Below are 12,883 nucleotides of genomic sequence, written 5' to 3'. Positions count from 1 at the left end.
TTATTACTTTCAGACCAAATTATGTTCAAATCACCAGCTATTTAAATTCTAGATATGATCACAACGTACTAAATGTAGGCGATTTGTATTTTGCGGAACGGAACAAGAATAAATCATATACATATAAACATTGTATAACTAATTTAACAAAATTGTTATAGAGTGATTTCGTGAAGTTTAAAGAGACGTTTAGTTTGTAAAAAGCCGTCTTCAACAACATGATACTGGTAGCAAAGATTATGAACGGAAGCCCGATTCCCCTAAACTAAAGGCAGCTTTAGCTAAAAATGACCTATATGAAATAGGGGTATTATCAAACTAAAAATACCTTGCGTCCCAAATATGGGACGCTAGGCGTAAATGTACATGGACTTTCCCTGATTTGCAATAGGGGTGATACACTAGCATTCTACCGTGGAACGCACATGCGGTACGTGCAATAGAGTGTATTCTATTTCGTTGGTAGGCATTATCCCGATTGAAACGTATGTTCTCGTTGTTGTTTTCTTCCTGTCTCGTGGGGTTATGCACTGTGTGACATCGTGAAGAAGAATTATATGTAATTTACTAAATCTTGAATTTGATAACCATGTCTTGGGTGCTTTATTTTACAGTAACAGGAAATGGTAAAACTGTATTCATATTCACATTCTTTGATAAACTAAAAATCTGTTAATAGCAAGGTTCTACTAAAATTTCCATTATAATTAAGGAATTTCAAATTGCGCAAGAAAGGCCTTTATCGACCTATAAGGCCTAGCGAACCGTAGCTATTTATACTTGTATAATAAGGTAAAATATACTTCTATTCATTCATTCATTCATATGTAATATAATGTTATTTAAATGGTGATGTCAACTCGTTGATCGAGTCTACGATATTTCAAAGTTTTTAAAGAAAATAATATTACAAATATTGAAAATGGACAAACCCAGATGTGTAATATACGTTATTGTCAATACAGGTATAGATATACAAGGATATGTGAGGAAAGATATAGAATAATTAGACTAGGCATATTATCTACATAATAGGTAAGTTGTTTATTACATGTTGGCCAAGGGTTTACTTTGTGATCATCGAGGTTTTACTACGTGATCTTTAAGGTTTTACTACAAGATCATTAAGGTTTTACTACGTGATCATTAAGGTTTTACTACTGATAATTAAGGTTTTCAATTCGTAAAAGGTCGATCATTCGGAATAGTCTAATATCGAATTTAACTTCAAGGGCCATACTTCCGGATAGACCTACATGTCACCTTCGAGTGACATACATTTCAAGTCTTAATTCACCCATTCTATAATGGAAGGCCTACTTACACAAGGTTTTCAAAGTAAAATCATTATTATTTATTAATTAATATAAGTACACCTAATTAACACTACGAAATTTCATGTAAAAAGGACAAATATTTTGAATATTATAGTTGATAAATCAAAACCTTCTCTTAGTTTTTAAAGTCCACATAAAAAAGGTTTTTCTCTTCCAAGGGATACAACTCGTAACTACAAACTTCAGTCGGCGACCAGTGAGCTGGAATGATGAGGTGACGTTAAACTACCTTATTTCATATAACTTAAATTAATAATATATAACGATATAACGAAAATTGAAATTAAAATCAATGTTAGTGATTGACCAATCAGATGACTTGCAGACTTACATCATCTTATGTAAGTTTTTCAGAATATGGCCTCAGGTTCATATACTTTGTCAAAATTTCCGTACGGTGGGCAATTTTCAGCTCTTCTATTCTCCAGAACATAGGCTCTTCCCGATTCTCTCATTTCCTCTTCTCAAATCGCCTATTTTCTTCTAAATTACTCCCATTTCACACAATCTCCATTCGCTCCTTACCCATTTTGTTGGGGAGGGGAGATCAACAGCCAGGGCCCTTGTGGCAGGTGGAACAAAGGCCCAATTTCCCACCTTGCTCTCCAAACCAGAAAAACAATAACTTGGTGGTTTTGGAATAAGGGCAAAATAAGTAGGGTTGGGATGTGACACTGGCGAAGTAGAAAAAGGACGATATTGGAAAGTTGAAAAATAGAAAAAGGACGATTCGAAAAGAGACGGAATTGGTAGTACCGATGTAAAAGAAAAAGGTACGGATTGTTAAGGGGCGAATTTGAAAGAGTAAATTTGGAATAAGGGCGAAAAAGTGGAATATGATAATGGTGAAGTTAAAAGGGGCGATGTTGGAAAGGGATAGAATGGATAAGTGACGATTTGAAAAGGGACGTTATCGAAAAGAGCGAAATGAGAAATTTTGAAGAATAGGGAATGGGTAAGAGTAGATTGGGGAATAAACATTATTCATAAATAGAACATTTATTAATTTATGCAGAAATTATTCGTAGACATGCTGGATTCAGTAATTCTGCTGGTGAAAAACGTAAATTTCATATTTAATTTACATATTGAAATTTTTAGGACTGAAGGAATTTACATATGGCAATCATATTTGAAAAAATGCGTCTACTGATTTTGTTTTTAAATGTACAAAACGTGGCACGTCACCGCCTATATTTCATATGGGTTATTGCCCCTGTTCTTCGAAATGTGTTCAATTTTTGCATATCGAATAGCAAAACTTTCCTTATTGCACACTGAATGATGTGACCGTCTTCAATGTGTCAGTAAAATAGACCATATACATTTGAAGTTGTATACGTGATGAATAATATTTTTATGATACACGTCAATATTTCTACATGTCGTCCCAATGAATATTGTATATTTAGGATAATAATACGGTGGTTTGTTTAGGACAAGTTTGATTAACTTTTATTATGATTAATTCTACTTATGAATTAACATTTTCCTTTACTTTTTTATACTTTTGTTTGCTTTTTTTTTTACTGAATATTAAAAATAGTAAACAAAAATGATAATTCAACAATTAACATCTGGAACAATTTCAATTGCTACCATTTTTTTAACAAAAAATAAAAAATAAGTAGAATTAAATCATAATTCATTAGACAAAAATAAAAAATAAGTAGAATTAAAACATAATTCATTAGACAAAAATAAAAAATAAGTAGAATTAAATCATAATTCATTAGACAAAAATAAAAAATAAGTAGAATTTAATCATAAATGAAAAAAATTAAACGTCTTAAACAAACCACCGAATAATATTGATTTATATATTTTGTTTCAGTACAGAAAAAAATAACATCAATTGATCAGTATTGAAATGAACGTTTTGAATTATATATTTTTCTGTGTGTTATTTAGGTTTGGTGAGTATGTTCGTCACTAAACAAATTTCTATGTCTTAATGATTCTCTGTAGAAAGATTTCTGTATAAGTTCGAAATAGGCGTCAAAGTGCAAAGACGTGTTGAGTTAGCTTTATACAGGGGTGCCTGTAAATTGTGACTTCGCATCGCGTAATTTCACTTTACACACTACGAGAAACATTTTGTCAGTTTAGTCCGATAAAGCTTAGTTTAAAAAGTGTTGCACATATCACAAAAAATTGGTAGCAATTGAAAATGTTCCAGATGATAATTATAATAATAAAATAATGATATCGTTAATTTTTAAAAATGATAGGAAAAATTGTCCCTCAAAACGGGTGTTTTTATTTTCAAATTTCTCTGCGAAACCACCTTAATCAAAGTTCCAATTCATTGTTTTCTTGGTTATAGGGTATGGTGAAAGATATCTAAGTTGTAAGAAGAGAAAATACGAAGCTGATATAGAACGAATCAATGACTATGAATCAGCTATCCTTACTCTTCCTAGACTCAGAACAAAAGAAACCTGGTAATTTAAAACTTTTATTTTCTTGATTGAATCAAATCATGGCATATTCATATATTAAGAGAAACCGAATTCACCTTGATGTTTGTGTATTTTTTTCTTTTTGTGTGGCACATCATAATCGAATTTCGTACTGATTTTATTTTTTTATTTAAGTCTGGGTTGACCAAATTAACTCGAACTGATTTAGAAAGTGAATATTAAATAAAATGCAAAACAGGACATGAATTCCTATTAATAATGAATGATTGGTTGATTGGTTGGTAGATAACAAGTTAACGAGTCCGCGAGGTGGCATATTAATTTGAATAATGAATAAACTTTTATTGTATTTACATGATGCGATTTTCATAATCAGACTTTACTCTTTATCCTCTTTTATGATATGTATTTTATTGAGTTAAGTTGATTGATAGAGTTATGCAACTGTTGATTTGATTATTTCACCTCGGGTGGTGAAATCAGCTAGTCAAAAAACAAAGTAATCTTATTATGTAATACTTTAACTCTATATCTCTTTCCCGATTTTTGAGCAGAATCTTACCTTATAATATTAAAATAACCTTTCCTGAAGAGCTACGAATTTACAAAACTACAGACACATTTGGTAGAGAATAGTCATAAATTTGGTAATTAGGCCTGCTTAAGTGAACTTGTGTCGGGTAGATGAATGCCCCAAACTATATAACTAAATTGATATATCGGAAATAGACGGTATAAAAATGCACATTATTCTCCTATACAATTAGTCAGATATTGAAGTTCAGATTATCCAGACACCACATGAAAACATTCAAGTGAACTTTGACCTGAATTCAATAAATCCTTGCCTATGGTAAAAAAGCCACTGGGTGTAGTATTACACGAATAAATTATTTGCATTGATTAAATTGACCTGTTTTAGTCAACACCGCCCACAGAAAAGTAGGACAACACCTACAACAATGGTGAATTGTGGAATAGCAAAACCCACGATCGAGCAAGATTACAACGTCTATGGGTTTCGCTATCCCATGATTCGTCAGTGTTATCAAGAAACCTACCTGAAATGCTTAGATTGGCTAAGAATGAACAAGAACGAGATTGTGGTAAAAAACTTGTTCGATTAAAATGAAGACAAAAATATCAGATAAAGAAACGAAGTGATTTTAATTAGATTGTTCTAGATTGGTATATATAATATGGCAAATCTGAGAGGCAATATTGAAAAAAGAATCAAACCAGGGGTCCGAAAACAATAAATGACTTCATCCACTTTAAGGAGACCTTTACAGAGTACTAGAATCAAATTTCAAAATAAAAGATCTAATGAATTAAACGAAATATAAATGTCACAATTATCTAAGCATCTTCTTGGTCCCCTTCTTCTTCATCAAATTCACCATCCTCTTCAGCTGTAGCATCCTGGTACTGTTGATATTCAGATACCAGATCATTCATGTTCGATTCAGCTTCAGTAAATTCCATCTCATCCATACCTTCCCCAGTATACCAATGGAGGAAAGCCTTTCGTCTGAACATGGCGGTAAACTGTTCTGAGATTCTCTTGAATAGTTCCTGAATGGCTGTCGTATTACCAATAAAGGTACCAGACATTTTCAGACCTCTTGGTGGAATGTCACAGACAGCAGTTTTAACATTGTTAGGGATCCATTCAACAAAATAGCTGCTGTTCTTATTCTGAACGTTCAACATCTGTTCATCCACCTCCTTCATGGACATACGACCTCTGAACATTGTAGCCACTGTCAGATAACGACCATGACGTGGATCGCAGGCAGCCATCATGTTTTTGGCATCAAACAACTGTTGTGTGAGTTCTGGTACAGTCAGAGCTCGGTACTGTTGGGAACCTCGAGAGGTGAGAGGAGCAAATCCTGGCATAAAGAAATGTAGACGTGGGAACGGTACCATGTTGACGGCGAGCTTTCTCAAGTCAGCATTGAGTTGACCAGGAAATCGGAGACAGGTGGTCACTCCAGACATGGTGGCTGATACCAGGTGGTTGAGATCCCCGTAAGTGGGTGTGGTCAGTTTGAGGGTACGGAAACAGATATCATATAGAGCCTCATTATCAATACAGTAAGTCTCGTCCGTATTTTCTACCAGTTGATGAACTGAGAGGGTTGCGTTGTAAGGCTCCACAACTGTATCAGATACCTGAAATTACAAGGATTCAGATTGTGAACAAGGGTTAAAACAATTCTTATCTTTATTCTGGGTCAAACAAAACATCGGTTATTTTTATTATGATACATCATTGTGGCTACTGCAGCCGATATTTAATTATTGCTGATCTAAAATTTTTGTTACTCGATCAGAAAATGTTGGCTCCTCAAATACTATTCTTCAACAAGATACATGTGAATATTTAGATCAATTGAACTTTCGGACTTAAACTTGAAGTCACATGATCCGCGTTATTTATATATCATTTTATTAAGGACCATGGATTGTGGTTTGAATGAGAACAAACAATTTTCATCGTGATGGTCTGTAACCATGTGATTAATGGCAGATGAATTGAACATAAGCACTGAACCTACCTTTGGTGAAGGACATACAGAAAAGGAGTTCATGATTCTATCGGGATATTCTTCACGAATTTTACTGATGAGGAGAGTTCCCATACCAGAGCCAGTTCCACCACCCAGAGAATGGGTCAACTGGAACCCCTGTAGACAATCGCAACTTTCAGCTTCTTTTCGGACCACGTCCAGGACGGAATCTACCAATTCGGCACCTTCTGTATAATGACCTTTAGCCCAGTTATTACCGGCACCAGATTGTCCGAACACAAAGTTGTCAGGGCGGAAGATCTGGCCAAAAGGTCCTGATCGTACGGAATCCATTGTACCAGGTTCCAAGTCGACGAGAACAGCCCTGGGTACATATTTACCACCAGTAGCTTCATTATAATATACGTTGATTCTCTCCAACTGAAGATCTGAATCACCGTGGTAAGTTCCAGTTGGGTCAATACCATGTTCATCAGAGATCACTTCCCAGAACTGAAATGGAAGATACGGTGAATAGATCAGACAAGCATTATAAGAACAAGTAATGTGAACTCTCTGAAAGGGGTGCTAGTTCAAATAAACCAAGCCGTAAAGCTGAATCAAGTATTTAGAAAGAGTAAGCATGCCTTGTTTTACCTTTAACAGCTGCCACAATAAAATGTCAATAAAATAGTTGCTTACCTTGGCTCCAATCTGGTTTCCACATTGACCAGTTTGCATATGGACGATTTCTCTCATTTTGAAGTGAGTAAAACCTGACTGGAGTTAAGAACTGAAGTGAATGGTTGTTGAAAGTTGAATGATCAAGAATTACCAGCGTTTTATAGCATAGACAGTTAGACAGTCGCTGTAAAAAAATCTTCGCCCAAAAGCTTGATTTAACGTTAATCCTTTCTGATTTATTTCAATAATCTAATCTTATGGATTATCGATGATTCATAATCTAATTACTGTAAATTCTATTAATCGAATCAAATCAAATCTACAATGAGATTAGCGGATTAATATGAATCTGCTTAAAGTCACAAATATCGGGTATGACAGTAGATTTCACCTCTTAATCTAACTGATATACAACGATAGCCAAAAACAAACAACCAACATGGCAACATAGCTCTTACTGTAGATATAAATAGAAATCTACACCAACCTGAAGACATTCAGTTGAACTTCTTACCTTGGTTAACTGCATATCTCGTCTTCAGATTCTCGTCGTTTGTAAACAATTCTTCAAAATGGTGAGTACAGTTGATATTTACTTTTGACTGTATGCAATGATTATTTGATAAAGAAAAAGATGGTTCTACTCCAATTTTATTTTTCATTAGGGTGGTTATATGTTTTCTACTATAAGTGAGGTTAGATCCTGTGGGTTCAAGTTTGAATGCACGAAATAAAAAAATGTAAAATACTATATTAATTATTCAGTCACAAGCTTTCTCCCTTGGTTTTAAAATTGGGTTATAGACACGTCTTGGTTTTGGATTCTTTAGACCGTCAATTGTGGAGTCTATTTATCTAATGATTCTTATTTTTTCAGCGTGAGTGTATCTCTATTCATGTTGGCCAAGCTGGTGTCCAGATGGGCAATGCCTGTTGGGAGTTGTACTGTTTAGAACATGGAATCCAACCTGATGGCCAGATGCCGTCTGATAAATCTATTGGAGGTGGAGATGATTCCTTCAACACTTTCTTCAGCGAGACTGGAGCTGGCAAACATGTTCCAAGAGCTGTATTTGTTGACCTTGAACCAACAGTAGTAGATGAAGTCCGAACTGGTACTTACCGCCAACTCTTCCATCCTGAACAACTCATCACTGGTAAAGAGGATGCTGCTAATAACTATGCCCGAGGTCACTACACTGTGGGGAAAGAACTCATTGATCTTGTCCTGGACAGAACCAGGAAGCTGGCTGATCAATGTACTGGTCTTCAAGGATTCCTCATCTTCCACAGTTTTGGCGGAGGAACCGGATCTGGTTTCTCTTCCTTGTTGATGGAAAGATTGAGTGTCGATTATGGAAAGAAATCCAAATTGGAGTTTGCTGTTTATCCTGCTCCACAAGTTTCAACTGCTGTTGTAGAGCCTTACAACTCTATCCTTACAACCCATACCACATTGGAGCATTCCGACTGTGCTTTCATGGTGGATAACGAGGCTATTTATGATATCTGTAGACGAAATCTCGACATTGAAAGACCAACCTACACCAACTTGAATCGATTGATTGGTCAAATCGTAAGCTCAATCACTGCATCACTCAGATTTGATGGTGCTCTGAACGTCGATCTTACTGAGTTCCAGACTAACTTGGTGCCTTATCCACGTATCCATTTCCCTCTGGCTACATATGCACCAGTCATTTCTGCTGAGAAAGCTTACCATGAACAACTGTCTGTGGCTGAAATCACCAACGCTTGTTTCGAGCCAGCAAACCAGATGGTCAAATGCGATCCTCGTCATGGTAAATACATGGCTTGCTGCATGTTGTACCGAGGTGACGTTGTTCCCAAGGATGTCAATGCTGCTATTGCTACCATCAAAACCAAGAGAACCATCCAATTCGTTGACTGGTGTCCAACTGGTTTCAAAGTTGGTATCAACTACCAACCACCAACTGTTGTACCAGGAGGTGATTTAGCCAAGGTCCAGAGAGCTGTTTGTATGTTGAGTAACACAACTGCTATTGCTGAAGCCTGGGCCCGTCTTGATCATAAATTTGATCTGATGTACGCCAAGAGAGCTTTCGTCCACTGGTATGTTGGTGAAGGTATGGAAGAAGGCGAATTCTCTGAAGCTAGAGAAGATTTAGCTGCTCTAGAGAAAGATTATGAAGAAGTTGGAGTTGATTCTGTTGAAGGTGAAGGAGAAGAAGGGGAGGGAGAAGAATATTAACATTCAAAATTGGTTAAATAAATCTACATGTTAAATCTATTTTTTGTTTTTTAATAAAACACTTGAATAGACTGTATTTCTGACTATTTTCTTTTTTATATTTATTGCCTTAAGATTGATAATTTAACATCAATATGTGATACATCATTTCTTCAGCAAGAGTTATTTACCTTAAGCACGAGTTTTTCAACCCGGTTTCCCCCTGTCAGTGATGCAGGTAAGAGGGGCTGACATGGAAAAAGCGTCTAGTCGTTCGGATGGGACAATAAACCGAGGCCCCGTGTGCTACAGGCTGTGCACGTTAAAGATCCCTCGACAGTTGGAAATCGAAAAAGAGCAGGCTAATGCCGCTGTCCTGGCAAAATTTCCCTCATGGCACCCTGCAGTGCGTTGCCCGTCTTCATTAGCCCACAAGGTGCAGAAGAGTAGGACGTAAAACTCCATTCATTTCATTTCATTTTTAAGCACGGGTTATATCCCTTTACCTATGCGAGTCATGTATCCATCCTTTTTACAATTTCCAATCAATTTTTATTGAAAGTTGGTGTTTTCACAGGAATGGAAGTTATCTCGAAAGAAAGAGAATCTGAGAAGCAAAATACATTGACTTAGTCAAAGTGCGCCCAAATCTGTTTGTATACTCAATAGAGGCCATACTTGGTATTGATCAATGACATACATAAATCTTTGCATTAATAATTAAAAAAAAAATCATACTTTCAAAAATATCTTGTGAAACCAACAGAAAGTTTTCAATTAATTGTTCTCACATTTGAGATAGTTAAGATTGCGAAATCTATTTCGAAGTTGAACACTTTTGCGATGAACATTTTGATTAAATATTATAATTCATGCTACATTTTATTGTTCTTAAAACAAAGCTGCTGTAAAGGAGAACATTACCTTACCTGGCAAATTGTACAACCATTTAGAATTTTTCTCATACATCTACACCTATTACATGTTAACATGTAGTTTAAACTATTTAATACTAAAAGCAAAAAAAATATATGAAAAATCAGACTATTCTTTGAAAAAGAACTATTTTTCTTTACAGATTAGGAATTGTGATGAGACATGTCTGGGATATAATGACGTACTCAATGTATACACTAGACACGCAAGAGTTTTAACTTCTTCTTCAAATGGTATATGCAAACAAGCCTCCGTTGCTTTTAACATAAAAAAAACTGCGCATGGTTCTTACGTGGAAATAACAAAAACGAACGTAGTTAATATGTCGAGTTTTCAAAAAGGCTATGATACTTCAAAGAAGATTTCAATCACATTCAAAGGTTTAGAAATGGCTTAAAATATGATTCAGGGGCATAGTTGTAGTATTACAGTTTTTGACAGTGTCAGTTATTTCCTTGTAAGAGCCATACTCGATTTCGTATATAAGGTATGCTAAAAAGCACCGGGGCTAAAAGGTAGAAGGTCAGAACGTAAACGGTCCAAAAAAGGGTAAAGGTCTAGTGGTATACTGTTTATAAGACATAGAGAAATAGGAGTAGGTAAAGAAGCACAAGATATCTCTCTTGATAACGCTGCCTGTATGAGCATGTGAAACGTTGAGTTAATAAATGTCAGAAATAGTATATCCATATATCTTGTGCTTCTTTGTCTAGTGCCATATTCTGAGCTGTACATAGTTCTAGTAGCACATGTTGTCGTATTGATACTAGAATTTGTACTTGTTGTCGTGTTGATACTAGAATTTGTACATGCTGTCATGTTCATACTGGTATTTGTACTTGTTGTCGTTTGTGTTTGACGTCAGGTTGATATACTAGTTTTTGTACCTAATGTTATGTTGATAATAGTATTTGTAGTTCTGGTCATGATGAAACTATAGTAATTGTACAAAATGTCATGTTGATACTTGAATTTGTACCTACTGTCATGTTGATACTGGTATATTGGTACTGGTAATTTTACTTTTCGTCATGTGGTCATGTTGAAACTAGTATTTGTAGTTCTCGCAATTTTGATATTTTATGAATAAAAAAAGTAATTACCAGTGACAGGATCACCTTAATTTACTATTGACGTGGTTGATTTAATGTGGGAACGTTACTTTATTTCGTTGAGTGATATCAGTAATCTGATCTATCTTTCGATTGGTTAATAAGTCTGATTCGGTACACCGACTGGTTGAAAGAATGATCATCTTTCATAAACAGTGGTCTTCGCTGACCTATCATTTCATTGGTCAATATCCCCAATACTGCCCATCTATTGGCTAATAAGTATCTCACGCGTATATCTATGTGAGTTGTATACCTAAGATAAGCAACACAGTTTGGATTCGTTCCCTTAAGTCTGTCATATTCTTTTCACCTACACACCTACATCCTTTATTTAAGTCCATGGTTTAAATATGTCTTTTGTATTTGTGTTCCTGTTTCATAAATTGTAATTTTTTTCTTACATATTGTAAATATACGTTAAAATTATTTATATAATTTATAGCTTTGTTAATATATATGTCATTTGTTCTTTCGTATTAAATATGTTAGATAACTCATATTCAATCTGCAACAAACAATAAAATCCAAAAAGAAGTTTTATCGAGTTGGTTTGTTGGTCCTAATCTGATAATTGTATCAAGTTGATGCTTGTATTTGTAGTTCACGTCATAATGATACTATAGTAATTGTACGTAATGTCATGTTGATGCTTTTATTTGCGGTTCACGAATACTGCCCATCTATTGGTTAATAAGTATCTCACGCGTTGCTATCTATGTGAGTTGTATACCTAAGATAAGCAACACAGTTTGGATTCGTTCCTTTAAGTCTGTCATATTCTTTTCACCTACATACCCACATCCTTTATTTAAGTCCATATTTTAAATATGTCTTTTGTATTTCTGTTCCTGTTTATCTCTTATGTGAGTTTCATTTTCCTTCAATGATGGCACATACATGTACATCATATGAATTTGTTTGTGCCAAAAACGGCAAAATTGTTTCATAAATTGTACACTTGATGCCATGCAGACCAAAATGACGACGGTCGTCTGGACCTGAATGAGAATATCACATGCTTTGAAAAAGAAATGGAAATGGCAAAAATTGTACTCGTGTAATATGACACAAACAAATTACTTGCATTATAAAATCAGTCTTTTTGCGAAGGTTTAATTATAATTTTAATTAGATTGTTCTAGATTAGTACATTATCTGGTTTAGGAATTGTACAAGAACTAAACCAACTAACTGAATTCAATTATTAGATTTCCGAAAACAATAAATGACTTCATCTCCTTAGAGGAAATTTTTACAGAGTACTACAACTAAATTTCTATATAACAGATTTATTAATTAAAATTAATTAAACACAATAGAAATGCCACAATTATCTAAGCATCTTCTTGTTCCCCTTCTTCTTCATCAAATTCTCCTTCCTCTTCAGCTGTAGCATCCTGGTACTGTTGATATTCAGATACTAGATCATTCATGTTAGATTCAGCTTCAGTAAATTCCATCTCATCCATACCTTCACCAGTATACCAATGGAGGAAAGCCTTTCGTCTGAACATGGCGGTAAACTGTTCTGAGATTCTCTTGAAGAGTTCCTGTATGGCTGTCGTATTACCAATAAAGGTACCAGACATTTTTAGACCTCTTGGTGGAATGTCACAGACAGCAGTTTTAACATTGTTAGGAATCCATTCAACAAAATAGC

At 34.9% G+C, this 12,883-nt stretch overlaps 2 protein-coding genes across 2 annotated transcripts in view; one reads left to right on the top strand and one right to left on the bottom strand.

The window, feature by feature from the left end:
• Positions 1 to 4,863: 4,863 nt before the first annotated feature.
• On the bottom strand, positions 4,864 to 7,090 carry LOTGIDRAFT_201398 (hypothetical protein). Its single transcript, XM_009051944.1, has 3 exons — positions 6,979 to 7,090; positions 6,325 to 6,789; positions 4,864 to 5,938 (listed from the first exon to the last, which is right to left on the bottom strand). The coding sequence occupies exons 1-3, from the start codon at positions 7,033 to 7,035 to the stop codon at positions 5,120 to 5,122; spliced, it is 1,341 nt and encodes a 446-aa protein (XP_009050192.1). The 5' UTR covers positions 7,036 to 7,090; the 3' UTR covers positions 4,864 to 5,119.
• Positions 7,091 to 7,461: 371 nt separating this feature from the next.
• The window catches only part of LOTGIDRAFT_238850 (hypothetical protein), a 58,695-nt gene continuing 53,273 nt past the window's right edge, over positions 7,462 to 12,883 (top strand). The window contains exons 1-2 of the mRNA XM_009051943.1: positions 7,462 to 7,535; positions 7,838 to 9,173. Coding sequence (XP_009050191.1) covers positions 7,533 to 7,535; positions 7,838 to 9,173 — 1,339 coding nt within the window. The 5' untranslated portion in view covers positions 7,462 to 7,532. The remainder of the gene's footprint in view (positions 7,536 to 7,837; positions 9,174 to 12,883) is intronic.

Source organism: Lottia gigantea (genome assembly GCF_000327385.1).
Source record: "Lottia gigantea unplaced genomic scaffold LOTGIsca_175, whole genome shotgun sequence".
Taxonomy (NCBI): domain Eukaryota; kingdom Metazoa; phylum Mollusca; class Gastropoda; family Lottiidae; genus Lottia; species Lottia gigantea.
The sequence above is the reverse complement of the archived record's forward strand: the minus strand, read 5'-3'. Positions and strand labels throughout refer to the sequence as shown.